The sequence below is a fragment of the Columba livia genome, chromosome 8 (assembly GCF_036013475.1).
Source record: "Columba livia isolate bColLiv1 breed racing homer chromosome 8, bColLiv1.pat.W.v2, whole genome shotgun sequence".
NCBI classification, from domain to species: Eukaryota; Metazoa; Chordata; class Aves; order Columbiformes; family Columbidae; genus Columba; species Columba livia.
Window position 1 is genome coordinate 14,127,271 of NC_088609.1, and position 18,195 is coordinate 14,145,465.

The following is an 18,195-nucleotide window of genomic DNA, read 5'->3' on the forward strand; positions in this document are numbered from 1 at the left end:
AATAGTAATAATTTTTAAAAATCTGAAATGAACCTGTAAGCTTTGCATTAAGCTTGCATAGGTGCTTCGGGAGCGAAGTGTCTGGTGCGGGTGAAAATCCATCTTTTCGGCGCGAGGAGCTGCACAGCGGTGCTGGCCGGGTGGCCCTCCGTGCAGCCGAGCATCCTGCACTGATAGATGAGTGGTAGATTAATAGTCCTAAGCAATTGCATTATCTAATGAAAAATTTATATAATTATTTTATATAACTGTTTTGGCAGGTACAACCCTGAAATGGGTGGTATTGATTGCTGGAAAAGAGCCTGCCCTGTCTGTTGCTAGAATTATTAGAGGAGAATTGATAGTAATTAATACCTGTCTATTTACAGCATTTTCCAGGCTGCTAATTGCAGCAGATCCATTTGGACTGTTTGGTGTGGGCCGGACGTGGGACTTGTGCTGGGGATGGGGGATTTCAGGGATGCCCATGGCAAAACTTCCCTAAAAACCAGGCATGGGGTGCATCCGTGCACCAACTGTGTGGCGTGAAGCACCGGAGCGCTCTGCTCTGCAAAGCCCTTCCTAAGTCAGGGGAAGCACTAGCAGTAAGCCTGGCTTAACTTCCCAGAAGTTTCCCTTTGTAAACCTTTCCATACACACGCGTGTGCAAAACCGAGCCTAATTGCATTTAGTCTGTTTTACACCTCCCATGCTTATCTCCCCCCCCTCCCCCTTTTAATTCGGTTACTGTGAAATTTTTGCAGCCCTGCCAAGTTATTTCCTTGGGATATATTTAGAGAAAGCCAGCTCAGCAGAGCGCGCTGGGTGTTTGCGTAAGGATGTTTGTAAATGTTAGCAGGAACGCTGTCGGGCTGGCGGAGCAGATGTCCCCGAGATGCTACCAAGAGCCTTATTTACAAACTTCTAAATGACTGAAGGGGTTTCCTTCTCAGGGATAAGGGGGACGCCGACTTAAGAGATTAAAATCCTATTGTTTCGTGGCCAGAGCTGCTGTCTCAGATTATCCTTTACAAGAGGGGGAAGAAAGAAAAAAAAAAGCTCTGTATTAGCTTGAAACACCATTCAACTGTTTTGCCTTTTATTTTTAATTTTTTTTTTTTTTTTTTATTTAAGCTCAAGGAAAATACAGGGCTGGGCGTTGCTTCTTTCTTTTTAAAGGAGGGGAAGAAAGTGGCTGAGCGTGGCTGTTCCCAGCTGGGCGTACACTGGTGCTTTGTGTGCCGGGGCACCCCGTGCTGGGTGGCTCGCAGGTGATATATTTAAAGCAAGCACAAAAAGCTTGCGCTATCCTAGAAGTATAATTAAGATAAACTTATATACACAGCTCAGCGTCCCATGGGAGCGCGGTGATGGTGTTTGGGTGGTAGGAAGGGGATACTGCTACAAGCCCATTTCATTTTTTTTTCCTGTCATCTTCTTCTTGCCAATACACAGAGCTTCATCCCATATTCCTCTTACCTTCTCTTTACCCTGAAACAAACCAAACTTTGTGAGTTCTGTCACATGGGACGGTCATCGCACTTCCTCGGCTGTGGTGGGCTGGCATTTTAGTTATTTTCATGCATGTTGATGCAACACAGATGCTGCCACCACACCGTGGAGGGGACAGATGCAGGAGAGCATCTGAGGGCCCAGTCTGCAGGAAGTGGTCACTGTGCCATCCTCCCCAGTGTTAATCAGGTTACTGCGAGGTGTGGGAGGGTTCTGTTATTAAATTTAAAACCTGGCTATGTAAGATGAAGGCAGCTTTAACGAGATGAAAAGGCTTAACTGGAGTCCAATTAAATTCTGTATTACCTGTTTACGCAGCCTGCTTAAGTCTTGACCTGCATGCTGGTTTCTTGCTTAGGCTCCAAAGCCTGTGCTCTAGGCAAAAAAAAACCTCAAAGACAAGAGATAGATACCAGATCACCAACATGTCCTGAGCATCCCCACATGCTTGTACCGGAGGCAGCTGCCCTCAAGTGCCTTGTGCTGCTGCAGCTGTGTGGTGTGAGATCCAGCCAAAATCCTCCAGTCTTGCTCTTCTGGAGAGAAAAGTGAGGGCGAAATCATCTTTTTTTTTGCCAAAAAAATAAAAGAGCAGATTTCCAGCCATCTTTAGTTTGGCTTTAGGTCGTGCCATGAAGATACTTGCTCTCCCCGTCTCTGTTGTGTTGGTGGAGGCTGAGGCCAGCAGAGCAGCTGGTGCTCATGGTGCTTCCCATGGAGAGAGCATCCTCCCTGCTGCCTGCCAGCACCTTGCACCACTGTTTGGAGGTTAATTAAAAAAAAAAAAAAAATGTTTGGTGAAAGCCAGCCATGGGATGCTTGGTTGAGCTGCACAGCTGCCTGTGTAACCTAAAGATGGTGGTGGGGACACCGGCTCGTGTTTAACAGCAGAGTAAATACTGCTGATGGGAATTGGGACCTGGTTTTCGTTGTCAATAGAAACCATCGCTGGTGTTGGCGAAGTGTGTCAGGTTTGGGCAGAAAGCCGGGGCTTGGCTGACGTTCCAGCTGAGATGTGAGGGGTCACGGGCTGCTCTGCGGGATATTGGCTCAGCACGGTGCTGGAAGCCTTGCAGGATGGGGTGCATTGGGGTGCAGCACCTTATCCCACCTCCCAGCCACTCTTGCAGGTGACTCAGGCTTGTCCAGTACCTGCTGGCTGGAGATGGAGAGGAGGAATCCAGCTGCTGAATCCCAAGGACTGGCGTGGGGATGGTGCATCCAGAAAGCTGCCCAGCTTCCCAAACTGTCCATTGTTGGGTGCTGTTGGGTACCGCAGGTGGCATTACCCTGGGGCTGGGGACAGCAATTTCAGGCCACCCGCTCTGCTCTGGTTTTTAAATTCGTCCCCCAAAACCCTTCCAGCCTCAGTGGTGCCTCACAGCTCCTCTCAGGTTGAGTCTCCGTGGGGTGGGGGGCAGGAAACCACTCGCCGCACCCTGCTTGCACCAAACCTTCCCTCCTAGCAAAGACCTCAACTCCGTGGTAAAGAGAGCAAATAAATAAAAGCCCCAGTCCGCAGCTCCTCCCGGGGCTGTGGAGTGGGGGGAGGTGAGTTGTGTTCCCAGCTCAGCCCATCTGGGAGAGCAAACTTGGGTGACACCGAGATGCCATCGGGGCAGCTCAGGATGCTCCAGGGTCTGGCTGCTCGGTGCAGCCACGCAAGTGCCTCTTCCCCGCCGCTCTTAAATGCAATTAATACAGTGGAATAGCCTGATGTCTTCCTAAGGATTAGGTTAAGAAAACAAGACGGTTTTAATAGCCCTTTTATATCCTACATAGATTTTAGCTGAAAAACCTAACTGGTTTGGCAGCACAGCCGAACGGCACATCTTTTATTTTTCTTCTTTTCCCTTGGTTTTCCCCCATAACCTCATGCCAGCCGTCCTGCGCGAGTGGGCTCCTATCGATAATTCAAGTGCCCAGCTCCTGGCTGTGCTGTTTTGTCCGATTTTCATTGCCTCCTGACCTCCATCCTTCTTTATTTGCAAAGCTATACTCGCAGGCAGCAGTAATAAATCAATTAATGACTCTGATGAATCGTTTAATGGCTGACAAAATAACACTACAGTCAACAGCTTGGATCTCTACAGCAGTACCAGAAGACGCTGGTTGACTCAGGGTAGGGAGACGAAACAGAGACTGTTAGCTCAATTAGTGCAATTAGTGTGCGATTTAAAGGCTTAGACGGCATCTGCTGGCGTACCGAGCCGGTGTGTTAACTGAGAGCTTCGGTTTGGAAGCGAAACGCGGCAATCCAGATTGTCATTGCTCCACTCGCTTCCACCGAAAAAAGGGAAAAAATCTAACGTATGTTGGGAGGAAAATCAAAATTATATATGTATATGTAAGGGTTTGTATATACTTATATATGTGTGCTCTCCAGCGTCCCTAAAAAGAGTTCCTTAACCAAAATGGTGAAAAAAAGGTTGGGGGAAGCTGGGAGGGCAAAAAAGTCCATTTTTTTCTTTTTTTTTTTTTTTTTTTTTCATTTGGTGCTGGAAAGCCCTCGGGGTTTGGGTACTCACCCTTGGGGTTTGGGAAATTTGTTCCCACTGTCTTTTTTCCCCTTTTTCTTCCTTTTCTTGTGCATCCCCATGGTTTTGCGGAGCTGTTCCAGCCACAGCCATGTTCCCATCACTTTGCAGGGCTAAAGGTGCCTCAGTGTTTACCTTAGCAGCAGTGATGGGGAGGGGAATAAAAAAGAAATAAAATGTCACTTCGCAGCCTTGTAAATCATTCATCAAGGGCTGACCAATTTGGCTCCCATCCTACGATATTCTCAGGGCACTTGCGGGCTTTTAATTACGGAGTTCTGCCAAGTGCCACATGTGTGAGGAACTTTAAATCCCCATTTACACTGCAAAGGCATAGGTGAGGTTTCGGGGTGTTTAACATGGAAAAATACTCTTGTGGTTTTGTGGAAAAATGGGCATTTTATTTAAACATTTTCTTTGGCTGCTTTGCCCTCCTCCCTGGTGCAGAGGGAAGGAGGAGGGCAGCGTACTTTCCCCCTGGATCCCCAAATATGTGTCCACCCTCATTCCCCACCGCCTTGGGATCCATTTTGTGTTGGGAGATTCCCCCAGCAAAGGATTGTGGTGTGCTGGAAGTCTCTTGAAACCATAAAATATCACCTTGGCAGCTTTATTGCGGCGCTTGCCGCCTTGGGAAAGAAGCGTTTTGCGTGATAGAGGGTTTAATAAAGGAAATTCCAAATGGGCTCACTGCACTTTGGGGCTCGGTCTTATATATTTTTGCATTAAGAACCGTCATCTGCTTTGCAGAGAAACTGCAATATGTTCATGGCCTTGGATTAAGATTTGGTTTTACTTTTATAGCTGACCCACTTGGGGGGATGGAGGGAGGGGGAGAACTGGGTTCACTCCCTCTCCCGTCTATTTTTGCTGCCGTCTGATGTATAAAAAGAGCCTGGAACGGGCAGGCTTATTTTTCCTGCCAGGACTTTTTTTTTTTATTAACTGTAAAAACACTCAGATCTGGCTGTCGGTGTGGGGAAAGCTGCTCGGGGCGCCTTGTTCAGGGGAGCATGGCAAGGGCTGTGCCCAGGGGCGCAGGACCCCATAACCGAGGGTTACCCGGTTATTTCGCAAAGCTGGAAGTCTCTTTTTGGGGAATCTGCCTTGCAGGGTGGGAAAAGCAACCGGGGCTGGATCAGCTGCTGTTGGGATGTGGGATTTGGTGAGGCTGAGGCGCTACAAGCTTTGGGGTAAAACCAAGCCTGAGCAGGCTCATGTGTATCCCATCTGCTCGTGGGATTTTCTTGGTGGAAAATTTTTCCACCAATTTTTTTTTTTTTGTGGTGGATGATTTTCCTCAGCCACACGTGGTTTTAGGTGCATAAGTCAATTGTAGAAATTTGTGGAGGGAGTAGTTCAGTGTTCCAAACCCAATTAATATCAGAGACTCCCTTGTACCTGCTCTGGGAATGGGGTGATGGGTAGGGGAGAGTGTACTTCAATGGCACAGTGACTGCTCCTAATCCAGCAGGGATGTGTTGCCAGCAGTGGTCTTTAGAGAAATATCTTTTCCTTACCATTTTCCTTCTGGCTAGGAGCCTCCCATCACACTTGTGCTTTCCCAAAGCAGTTGCCACCCTTCTTTCAGCACTTCTGAAGCTGCTCCTTGCACCAGGAAAAGCCCTTTTGTCCGTCAATGTACATCAGAGAGAGGAAGTAACTGTGAACAGAGTGACTAAGGTGTCTGGGTACCCCGTGTCTGCTCCCATCCCTCCTTTTCAGGGCTGGAGCCACTCAGGTGGCTCTTCCCAGGGAGACGTGAGCCGAAGCGTTACCCCCAGATACTGTGCGATGAATTTGGAAATTCATAATAAAGCCTTGATGTGATGGTGAGGTCAGGGAAAGCATCTTTTTCAGAGGGCAGAACTGAACTGGTGAACGTGCAGGGGGAGGTAGGATAAGAAAAGCATTTTTAAAGCCTTAAAACAGCTTCTGACTGAAATGTTGCGTAGGATGAGGCTTCTCTGTGTATTAATGAGACTAAATGCCTGGGTAAATGAAAAGACAGTCCCAGAATCATCCCCAGTTTTTGCACAGCCATCTTCTCCATGGGCAGACTGAAGAGGCCAGTCCTGCTCCTGCTCTGAGCATCTTCTGCTCATTCCCCCATGGAGGAAAGATGCTTGGTGCATGGGGAGTGATGCTCAGGGCTCTGGAGGTAATGGGCTAATAGACTCAGTGTGGTGTGGCAGGAGAAACAGCTTTTTTAATGTGTTTTTTTTCTTAACTCCAACTCAAACCCACAGTGTCTGTCCTGGTTTTGTTCCCCGCAGAGCGCAGCTGCCGCCCCGAGTCCTGTGCTTGGAAACATTCCCCCGAACGACGGGATGCCCGGGGGCCCCATCCCGCCCGGTTTCTTCCAGGTAGGCTGCTGCTCATCCCGATTCTCGTCTCCACACCGCGCATGTGTCCGCTTATGCTCTGGATGTCCGCACTGTCGTGACTGTGTTTTTTGGTTTTGGTTTTGTTTTTTTTCCAAGGGGATGCTAGGGAAGCAGCATGCTCGCATAGCTGACCTGTCTAGGAATAACTTATGTTCTGCTGTCCGTCCACGTTTGCTTTCTATTTTTTTGTGGCCTTATTGCAAATGTCTTTCTTGCTCGATAAGGTTACTGTATATTTACAACTGATGTTTTTTTCCAAAGCTGCTTGGTTTGTGTTTGGGTTGAGATTGTATTTGTTCTCCGGTCCTAACAGACGTGCGTAATTGAAAACATTCTGGATTTTGATTCCTGAAACTTTTTCCCCTCCTCTCTGGTTAACCGCTTGATTTTTTCCAAATGCAATCACTGAAAGCATTAACAAACGCTGGCTGTGGCTGCAGGCAGGAGCCAGCTCCAGCCAAGTCCCCGAATGCGTGGAGGCACCTTGTATGCAAATACCTTGCAAAGTCCCCGAAGTCCCCTTGCTTCTTCCTTCTCCTGTGCCGAGCTCTGACTGAGGAGGGGGTAACCTATGTTTGGGGCAACACTGATGGTGGGGATCTCAACAAGCACTCAGAAAAGGAATTTTCAAAACTTGAATGGTGGGGTGTTTATTTCTCTGGAATCTCTTTGCACTGGTTTGCAGTGGCGTAAGCTCTTGGTGCATGAAAATCTTCCTTCTTGAGGAAGAAACACATGTTCATGTAACAAATGGGATCAGAGTTTAAAGGAATATTTGTTTTGGCAAGCTGTTTTTTTTTTGTAATCTGGGCTTGTGATTTGTATATTGGAGAACTTCTCAGGCAGTAGACAGGCAAACTTGATAAGGCACTTGTGATTTATTGTGGTGATATCTGAGCGTGGTGTTGCCGTTTGCATGTGCATAGGAAGGGGGAAGTAGGGTCCTGTCTTTTGGTTTTTTAGAGAGATCCCATTTCCTGAACATGCTTCTGACAAAGTAAGAATATCCGATATCGATCGGGAACCCTGAAACAGGCGAATCTTGTAGCAGCGCTCGGCAGCACGGGGTGAAGCCAACAGCAGAGATGCTATCTCGCAGGTCATAGCTGCTGCCAGCAATCTGAGTGCCAAGCTGCCACTTCCAACAAATGTGTCTCCAAAAGCCCCGATCTCGCCCCGAGGCGAAGCTGACTGTCCTTTGGTGCTCATGCTTCACTCAGAGCTGCAAAACTGGCACCAAGTTAGGGCAAGGCTTCAAGAGGATGGGTTGGCTTTCCCCAAGAGCGGAAGGTGAGGAAGAGGAGTCACATCTCCCCAGACATGCTGTGCGTGCTCCCATCTTGGCTCTTCCCATTGACAGCCTCCAAGCTGTCCCCCCTGCTTTTATCTCTGTCTTCCCATGGCATTTTTTGCACCAAGGGTCTAATTCAGTAGCAAAAAACCCATGGCAACTCCCTGCTTCTTGTGCGGCTGGAGGAGGAGCTGCTGGGGATGGGGGGCTCAAAAGCACACCCAGTTTCTTAGGACCTTTGTTGGGGTTGTCCTGAAGACCCAGCAGAAGTAATGGCACGGGTGCAGCTATCATTCACAAGGATGCTGCCTGTCCCCAGCGCTGCCAGAGGGAAGAGAGGACGGGTGCGATGCATATGGCTTGCATGTGACATCTCAAGAGCCTGCCTTTCCTGAAAGCCCTCCAACATCTGGTTTCTCCTTCCAGCCCTGGGGATGGAGAGGAGGAGGGGAGAAGAAAAATCCCACCTTTTAACACAGTCTGAACATCCCCCACGCCGCGTGAAAGCCCGTCTGATTTATTGCGGGTGCTGGAGACCAACTCTTGCAGAGGTGGGCTGGATGCTCAGCAGCGAGACAGTTGCAGCAGGAGTAATTTCTTATCTCTGTAGGAAATCAAAGCACCGAATTCAAGAGGGCGAGACCAAAAAGATCACAGGAGATGCAAATTACTTCTCCTGTACCCTTTCTGTGCCAGCCGTGGGAGCGGGTGAGGTTCCTCGTGGTACCACCTTGGCCAGTGATGGGAGACCAGAGGATGGAGAGGTTTTGAGGGTTTTCAGTATCTTGCTCTTCTGCTCTATGCTGCAAGCACCAGGGACCTTCAGGGATATCCCTGAGGATAGCAGGCATGGGCAGACTCTTTCTAGAGGTTTTAGAGGGCCTGATCCTGTCCTGGCATGGTGGGGCATCACAGCAGGAGCTGAAGTTGCAGAAACCCTGGCTTGCCACTCTGGGGGTGCATGAACCTCCTCAGCCCTGTGCATTGGGATGTGTGCTGTTGTCTGGCAAAGGTAAAAAATGATAAGGATCATTCATGGGAGCTGGTAGCTGAAAAACTCATGGGGGTGAGCTTGAGGGAGAAGTGACGCACCGGGAAGGGGAGAAGAGGAGTCTGGGCTGCAGTGCCCATCCACAGGGAGAGCACCTGCCCCGTGCTGGGGCTCAGCAGCGACCATCTGGAGGGAGGCCAAGGGAAATGAAGCTCGCAGAGTCTCCCAAAACCTTCCCAAAATGATGGGAGGGGCCCTGGGCACCCTCAGGTGTCCTGGGCATCGCGTGGTGCTGGCCAACACACGGCACCGGGCAGCACTCTGACAAAAGGTGGCTGGATTGATGGCTGGAATGGGTAGATACTTTTATTTAAATCTCTCTCTTTGTCCCTTTGAGATCAACAAACAAACCCTCTGCTCATCCTCGTAAAGGTCATCAGAGGTGTTCCTGCTTTTGTTTTGAAAGCTGGATTGATGCCGGGGTGCAGATCCCTCAAAGCAGGGATGAGGGGATGCCAGGGAAATGTAGGAAGGAAAATTAAAAATTGAAAGCAATTAATACCACACCTTCCTAAGACTAAATAGATACGAGGGGATACCCGGTCAGCAGCCCCCCACCACAGCCGTGCCTCCTCTCCCCAGCGCGAGCTCCCCGTGCCGCCTGTACCCCGCACACTGATGAAATGGAAAGTTGACCATAAATCAATGTCGGCGGCTACGTTAGCTATGCATCAGCGGCTCGGCGCCGAGATGCACCAAAACAAAGCGCTGGCTGCTCGATGTTCCCACACTGCCCCCTAATGCAGAGAGACCTCGGGAACCAGGGAGAGCGGGGGGCTTTGCAGTCTGGGGGGATCGCCCCAACATCCCCGGCCCTCCCCGCATCCTGGGGTGCAGCTCTTTGGATAAGGTCACCCACAGTGGGTGAGGATGGCAAAGCCAGGCCGGACTCCATGTTGTCCTGCTGCCTCCTCAGATGCCACCATTTTCCCCCTGCTTGGCTCTCTGGGCACCTGGTTGTAGCAGAAGCTGCCGTTCACTCTACGGTCAACCAGCTCCAGCGAGGTGGCACAAAAGCCACAAAACTGGGATGCCCAACGCAAAATCCCAGGGCAGAGCTCACAATCGGCCTTGTACCAGGCATGTTTTGAAGGAAGGTGGGTTACGAGTTGGAGGAAAGGAAAAGCAAGCATTGAAGAAAGTTTTGGGTTTTTTTTTCTGGAAGTTTAGTAGGATGCCCGAGGCTTTTGTACCAAGCGTCTGGAGCATATGGTGGGATTTGCAGTCAACTTTCTCTCGGGTGCTCCAGCCAGATGGAGGTGACTGTTCTTGGCTCTGACTGACACGGGTTTGTTTCCTGAAGAGCTTGTGTTTAACATATTCCTTAAAACCAGGCTCTGCAGTTGGGAGCCCCAGCTGCAGGCAAAGCAGAGCTCCTGCCCACGGCTGCCTTCCACTGTCTGCGGGGGAACTTGGCCCGACTTGCCATGCCTTGCTTTTCTTTTCCCTGCCTTGCTTTTCTTTTCCCTGCCTTGCTTTTCCCTGCCTTGCCCTCTCTTGGGAAGGTATGGTTGGTTCCTCACCCAGCACCACGTTCTGGAAGGTGACCGTGGTCCTCCTCTCAAGGGCATCAGGAGCATCTCCAATAGGCTTCTTCAGGGATATCTTATTTTTTTTTTTTTCATTGAGAACTTGCAGAACTTCCCTCTCCTTCAGTAGGAGTAAAGCTCCTATTCATATAAACCCAGACGTGTCTTAAATTAATCTCCATCTATTTTAGTATTTCCTAATGTCAAAACTGGTAGGCAGGGGCAGGTATTTTAAAATATAAGATGCCTTCCTGTTGCTAACCCTAAATTATCGGTATCTTGTGGCAGCAAAGCTTTGCCTTCTCGTACTGTCCTGCATTGTTCTGCCACCCCCAGAGGTGCTTGAAGATGATTTTAAATAGAAGAACTCCCCCATTAGCTGAAAGTATGTAGCCCATAAAACATGATCCATTTGTGGTGAATTACGCTGGAAACATAAATTGACACGCGCGGAGCTATGATTGCTCGTGCCATTTTCTGTCTTTAATATTTTACAAGAAGTTTTGAGGAGTTGAGCTCATGAAAAGACAGAGTAGAAATAACCTGATCGCCTGGAAACTCCCCTTAGAAAGCATCAACAGCAACAAACTTTGGTCATCTGATGGGCCAGGTTGGGCTTTTAAAGTCCCTGTAGTGTAGAAGGGGGTGGGAAATGGAGCAACATGAGCTATCAGAAAGTTTCTTCTAATGCCATTTCAGATGTTTGCGTTTTTTTTGAGGCAGCCACAGGAAGGTGAAGAGTAATCCCCCCCAGCAAGGCATCCAGTTTGGGAAGAAAATATTTTAAAAAGAAAAAGAGAACTTGGGAGATGCTGGTTTTTCTCTGGTTGGGGAAAGTGCTGGTCTGGAGATGTGGGTGAGTTAACTGCAGAGCAGGTCCTGCTCGCCCAGCACGGCATGTCAGATGGAGCTCTGCCGCGGGGATGCGGCGCTTGGAATTTGGGGTCTGGAGGAGGTGGTGCGGAGGAAGCAGGACTGTGCGTGCATTCAGCCTTCTCTTGTAACAGCACTAGTTAATAACTGCAAACACACGTTTCTTAAGGAAAGAAAAAAAAAGGGGAGGTTGTTCTGTTGGTTGGAGCCCACGTGTCATCTCTGCAAAACACTTGTCTCAAACCGCCGGGATCCATCGGGATCATCTGCCGCTTCCCTGCAGCCAGGGAAGCCTGTGTGAAAAAGCAGCCGATCCGGCAGGCGGCCCCGGCCGAATGCAGGTCCCGGCCCTGGAACATCTGCAAATATTTATGGAGATAACAATATCCAGAGGGTCTGCGTTTCTGACAGAGCAGTGGGGGCACAGGAGGGGGCTGTGTCGGTTGGAGCCCAGAGTGAACATTTCAGATGCTGCTGCTCATTGCTGTTTTGAAAAAGCAAGAGGAGGGGAAAAATAAAAAGGAAGAGAAACCCCTTTCAGCTCCTACCTGCCTGTCAAGACATTTGCACAAGCTGGGTGTCTGCAGTCACAGGATGCAGCGGTCTCACACACAGGATAACACAACGGCGAGGATGCAGCGGCACCAAGCCCGGAGCATCCTGGGGAGCAGCGCCGGGAGGCAGGACCACGTGCCGAGGATGTGTTCAGCAGCACAGACAACCAACACTGTCCTGATCCTATTGCCGCGGGGGATTTTTATCTGGTGAAAAATGCCACGGTGTCTTACAGATGTTTTCTCTGCAAGAACCAAACGCTGCTTGCTCTGAAACTCCCAATGCAGCCCCAAGGCATCACCTTCAGGGTGGCCATGTCCCCCACACCTTTCATACCTGTTATCCCCACACCCTCACATGCCAGGGGATATGAGAGGGGGGACATCAGGGGTTTAACCAGGACGTCAGGATGGTGTCTGGGTGGCCATGCAGTCAGTACCTGGATAACAATGTCCTAATCCTTGTAGCGCAGCAAAGCAGGTGCTGTGGAGGACCTGTTGACTCTTGTGTTGATGGACTTTGAGGGCTGGCCTCTGTGGGTCCTGGTTTGTCCTTACCACTTGGTTTCATCACTTGTTTGCCGTTGCCACTCTTCCCTAGCCCAAATCTTGCAGCTGTAATGTGTGGGACAGGCTTTGGTGGTGGCCAGACCTCATTGGGGAGTGCTGTCCTCCATGAACCGGTGGTGGGAGGTGACTGCTGCCCCTGGTGTGGTTTGGATTTGCACAGACAGAATTACCCACATCAGAAGCAAAAATAAGTCAAGTTTCTTGCATGTAGGTGACTTCTGCTAAAGGTGGTTGATGCTACAGCTGGACCACAGAGGTTTGTCTTCTCCACTGTGGTGAGACGTGGATGGAGAAGGCAGTTGTGTTGGCACCAGGAGGGTTGTCCTGAGGTGCTGTGACCTCTTCCAGATGAGGTTTGCTGGGCTGTAGAGGCTGGTTGCCTTTGGCTCCTGGAGAAGAAACGGTGGTGTAAATGGTGGGGCTTCATTTCCCTGCCCAGGGAGGCTGGTAGTTTAAATCCGCTTGGCTCCATCTCGCCGCCAAATCATTCAAATTAAAAAAAAAAAAAAGGAGGGAAAAAACCCACCCTCTTACTTTATTTACATTGCACTCAAGTTTCTGCTGTACAAAAGATTTGCAGGTGCAAATATGTCCTGCCTTCATTAACTTTCCCTCCCTTTTTAATTTATGTGATTTCAATTTTCCTTCCCTGTACTGTTAATTAGGGGACCCTCTAATCAGTACCATTATCACAGTGGTATTCATGTTTAGGAAAGCTGCTAAACAAATGCTTGCAAAATTGCTAAATGGCTAATTAATGTCTGTTAATTAAGAAAATTGCTCATGGTAACAAACCATGCCATTGCTGGCAGCAGCTAGAAGGCGAACACTTGTTGAAATTAGTAACGAGGCAGGTAGAGAACATCTGCTCTGACGCCGGTCCTGGAGCCTGCCGTCGCTTCCCGTCACCTCCCGACAAAGCTCCTTTGCTTTCTCTACCAATTACACCTCCTTTGACTCAAAAAATACTTTTTTTTTTTTCTCTCCTTACATTAACACGCATCAGTTTATTCTTGCACTGAGCACATTTTTCTAAGCAAGTTTTAATTTTGTTTTTTGAAGGGAAATTTGGGAGGGGGAAGGGAGAAAAGTGTGTGTTCAAGCCCAAAATATCAGCGGCTGCTGCATCACAGCCTTAAACCTGCACCGACTAATCTCTCCTTTTTTCCCCTAGACATCCTTTCTTTGCTCGCAAGCCATTTTACTGGCGTCCATAGGGAGTGCACCTCGAGGAAGGATGTTGCACCCGCACGGGCTGGCGATGCAGCCCCGGCCAAACGCTGCCCAGGCGCGAGCTGGGACGTGCTCTTCGTCCGCTCGCTCCAGCACCTCCACTGAACCACCACCACCAAAAAAACCCAAAAACCAAAAAACCCCAGAGGTGTCTCCAACCCTTGGCATGAGAGAGGATAAAATGATATTTTTTTTTTCTTTTTTCTTCTTTGGTTTGGGGGTGCTTTTTTATATTTCCCCCCAACCTCTCTGGTCCTCTCCTGTGTATTTTTTTCTTCCTCGTTGCACACCCTTGCAAAGTGTTTCCCTGTGTGTTTATCATTGCAGACTTGGTTGAACTACCGGACCGTTTACCGTCAATGTGGCTGCTGTATTTTGACAGATGTTCTGATTTTTTTTTTTTTTTTGCATAAATCATTATTCATTGTTCAGCTACGAATGAATAGAAACTCAATTAGAAAGAGGAAAAAAAAAAAAAAGAAAAGAAAAAAAATTAAAATGAGAGAACCGACTTCCCAACAAAACAGGTCCACCCATGAATCCTTTTTTTAGCTCTTTCTGCGCTTTCATGTGCTAATCTATAACCTCCTTCTACTGTCTGACCTCACAGGGACCGCCTGGGTCACAGCCCTCGCCACACGCACAGCCTCCACCCCACAACCCTAACAGCATGATGGGACCCCACAGTCAGGTAAAGACACAGGCGATGGGTAGGGCTGTGAACCGCGACGTGCGCTCGATTTGCCTTTTTCTTTTTTCCTCTGTAAGTATGCGGGGCAGCGGGTGCCCGCTCCCCGGGACATCCCCTGGGCAGCCCAGCTCCGAAGCAAAAATGCTGGGTTTTTTCCCCATTTTTCTTTCTTCTTTTTTTTTCTTTTTTCTTTTTTGGATGTGCAGTTGTCAATGGACTGAGAAGTCAATTATGGGTATCAGACTGTTTTACCTTCCCAAGGTAGCCTGAGAAATTTAACTTGTTGCGGGTTTTTAAGCTTCTGTTAGTAGCAGCTGTTGTAAAAAAAAAAAGTAACTTTAAGTCTTTCTTCTTTTTTTTTTCCAGTACTTAGCATTGGGGTTTTTTTATGTGTGCGTGTCTGTATGTGCTTACTTGCCACTTTTTTAATATATCTCTATATATTTAAACTTTGAACAGTATCTAACGCTCGGGGTTTCCCATGCACTAATGTTAACAGCCTCACCTAGTATTGCCGATGTCACACGCTCTCAAACAATAAATCTGCAGCGAAAATATTAAAAATGGACTCCGGACAACTTTTTTTTTTTTTTTGTCTTTTGAAATATTACTTTTTTAAAAAAGGATGTCTCCAGACAAAAATAACAGACAAACACGGTGTGTACAGTCTAACCGGCGTGTGTGGGGAGCGTGCTGCCACCCAGCAGCTCGGCCTCACCTCCCTTTTGTGTCCCCGCAGCCGTTCATGTCACCGCGCTACGCCGGAGGTCCCCGGCCCCCCATCAGGATGGGCAACCAGGTACTGCAATGGCGGGTGTCCTGGGGGTGGCTGTTATTTGGGGAGGGGGGCACAGACCAGGCGTCCTGCAGGTGCCCCTTGGGTTTGGATGGTGAGCATCCCCTCCCTCAGGCATCTTCATTGTCTTAGTGCTGGAGCATCAAGTGTCACATAACCATTTTATTTAAATTTTATTTTGATGTTTGGGTATATCCATGGTGTAAACGGTGGTGAGGTGTGTGCCAGTTTTTATTTATGGTGTTTTCAGTGTGTGCTCGCTGCCTGGCTGGATTTTCCCCTGCGATCACAGAAAATTAAAGTGATGGAGATAATCCCACAACTGGGTTGACCGACCGCTTAGAGCAGCGGCGGGGTCAAGCGGGGCAGGTCACTGCTGAATTTTTTGGGTTGGGTTTATCCTCTTATCCCAGCTTAAACAAGGGCAGTTTGTTTCTGGCCTTACGCACAGAGGCTTCCACCCCACGCGCTGCCCGAACGCGTGGCCTTTGCTTGAGGGATTTGTCTTGTTCCCAGTGATGCTGTGCAGATCCATAGGGTAATGACCAAACCGGAGATTATTTGTCATTAAAGGAAACCTGCAATTCCTTTGCATAGCAAAGGTGACTGCACAAAAATGAACTTGGGAGCTTGTTTTTTGGCTAACTATTATTTTTAGATGCCTCTTATTAGCAGAAAAAGCAGGATAGGCAGGAAATAGGATGTAGCAGCTTGCTTCATGTTTGTGTTTGATGGGTTTGAGACTTGAATCACTGGAACCTGCAAAATGATGGTGAGATGTAGCTGAGAAAAACTCAAGGGGGGCTGATGTATGACCTCCAAGAGCCTCCCACCCAGGGCACTGGTGGCTAGTTTAGCAAGGTATTAATTAATGACACCTTCTAATGGGGTGGTTTAACAGGCCCCTGTCCTGCTGCAGTACCCAGCACTGCAGGAGGTGAGTGTGAGAAGCTGGGGTGGTTGCTCTTCCAGCAGGGTAGAGCATCCATCGGTGGGTAAAGTTAATTAGAAAGATTTTAATTTTTCCCCCCAGTCACCACATATAAAACACAGGTTTGTTCCTACCAAGAGTTCAGCGAGGTTATGGTCACATCCAGAGGGACAAGAGGAATAAACAGGTGGGCAGGAAGGTCAGGCAGTAGAAGTATAAATATCCATCACTACAACCCCTCTGGTTTATCCTCATCCTGCTGCCAGCTTCAAGCTGCAAAGTAATGGGGACCGGACAGATTCTGCCTCAGTGTGTCCATGTGCAGCCGGTGCCTGCGCTGTGCTCCAGCAGCAGGATCTGTGTCGATACTCAAATAAAAGGCAGTGCTGTAGCAAAACTGTTTACAGTTTGCTTCCCCCAGGCAGATGGTATCTGCATTTTTCTCCCCCTTTATCTGTTCAGAGCAGCCTTTGAACTTTAAATAGCTGTGTTGCTGGAGCAGAGCTGTGTTTGGGGAAGGGGAGCATCCACCTTCCCCCCGTGCCTGCGTGGGGACAGGTCTGAATGCTGCTCTGCTGCAAATGGAGCATCTCCCTGTTTGCAGCAGATGAGTTGCTGCAACCTGTACAGTTTGGCCCTGGCGATGTGTAAATACCAGGGAGCAGAGCTGTTGGTCCCCTTTCCCTGCTGGCCTTGACACCTCTGCCCGGCACAGCCCAGCATTTCCCCCTCTCCCCTAAAATACAGCAGCCTGATGGCATGTGGGCTTCAGGGAGAAGAGGAAATGCTGGTGCCTTATTGGGTTTTTAGACGCTGTTTTTGAAAGGAAAGGGGAGGCAAATGTCTGGAGGCTGTAGGAAGATGCCGGGATGCAGGACACAGTGAGATGTGGGATGCTCAGGCAGCCACAGGTCATGCTGCAGCAGGAGAGGTCATGCATCTTGAAAGCCTAAAGCCTCAACCCAAATCTATGTCCGTAGGCTGCATTTTAGCAATTCTTATTTTTTTTAAAATCTTCCTCCCCTTGTTTTCACAGCCCCCGGGCGCTGTTCCTGGTACACAGCCATTGCTGCCCAATTCGATGGATCCCACGCGACAGCAAGGTAAACCCATCAGAGGAGGGTTGAACATTAACGTTTCTCGTTAGCTGTTAGTTTGGGACCTGGAGTGGCTGCTGTGCAGTGTAACGCCCCTGCTTTCCTCCCAACAGGGCACCCGAACATGGGCGGCCCCATGCAAAGGATGAATCCTCCACGAGGGATGGGCCCCATGGGTCCTGGTCCACAGGTAAGCCTGGCGCCAAAGAGCATCTTCTCCCCGCTCTGCCCTGTTTCCCCATTAGTGTTAATGCGTTCTTCATTAGTCTTGCATCTGGAAAATCCCTCCTTTTAACGGGAGCGAGATCTTCAGAGCTCATTAAGGGTATTGCAACCTCCCTCTTGCCCTTCTGTCAAAGGGGATGGCACTTAGTGCCGTCCTCAAGCAGCCTTTTGAGTGCATTACACTGCCTGCCTGGGAAATAGTTATGACCCTAACAGCAGGAAAGGGAAAGGAGGTTTGCATTAAAAATAAATAAATAAAAAGAAATGGCAAAGATCCCTTTAGCAGGGGAATAAGGCTTTCCTCTGCAAGGCTCCCCTCCGCCTGCCCTTCCCTGCTGCCTGCTTGCGCTCTCTGTTTCCAGCAAGGGGTGTGAACTCTTGAAATTAAGCAGATCTGGGTTAATATATGCTGTCTTTCCATTGATTCACTTCACGGAGTGGCTTTTTGTTGACTTACTCCTGTTTGTTCCTTCCGCGAGACTTCAAAACCAGATTACCATATTTTGGTTGGAGGTTTATCCTCTCTGCCTCATCGCCTACGTTGAGTTTGTAGTGTGAGGATCAGAGTCTGTCAAGAGATGAGCGGGTGCGCTGGAGTTTTGTTTTGTTTTGTTTTGTTTTGTTTTTCCCCTGGAGACTGTTGAGATAAGCGAATATTGTGTAAAAAGGGAGTTGTGTCATCTCTTTTTAACACCAGCCTGAGGATGCTGCTCAGGGATACCCGGCTGTCTCTGCAGGCACCCAGATCCATCCTAGGGCAGGGGATAAAGAACCTGTGCGAGCATCGTTTCAGACAAGCTCTCTGATAGCGCTACTGCTCTGCTTAAAATCCTCCTTTCCAGGAGGATCGCACCCAAAAAAAATGGTATTTGTTAGCATGGCCTGTGCCAAGGAGAGCAGCGGCCGTTTGCCTGGGGGAGGCTGCTCGCTTCCCACTTG

The 18,195-nt window shown here is 49.0% G+C and overlaps 1 protein-coding gene across 4 annotated transcripts in view; it reads left to right on the forward strand.

Moving 5' to 3' along the window:
• SSBP3 (single stranded DNA binding protein 3) overlaps positions 1-18,195 on the forward strand; it is a 52,087-nt gene that overhangs the window by 27,295 nt on the left and 6,597 nt on the right. For 2 of the 4 annotated variants that reach the window (XM_065072121.1, XM_065072124.1), the window contains exons 5-9: positions 6,305-6,394; positions 14,127-14,207; positions 14,947-15,006; positions 16,971-17,037; positions 17,145-17,221. In XM_065072121.1, the coding sequence (XP_064928193.1) occupies positions 6,305-6,394; positions 14,127-14,207; positions 14,947-15,006; positions 16,971-17,037; positions 17,145-17,221 (375 nt within the window). The remainder of the gene's footprint in view (positions 1-6,304; positions 6,395-14,126; positions 14,208-14,946; positions 15,007-16,970; positions 17,038-17,144; positions 17,222-18,195) is intronic. The other 2 variants (XM_065072120.1, XM_065072123.1) reach the window with 1 other exon arrangement.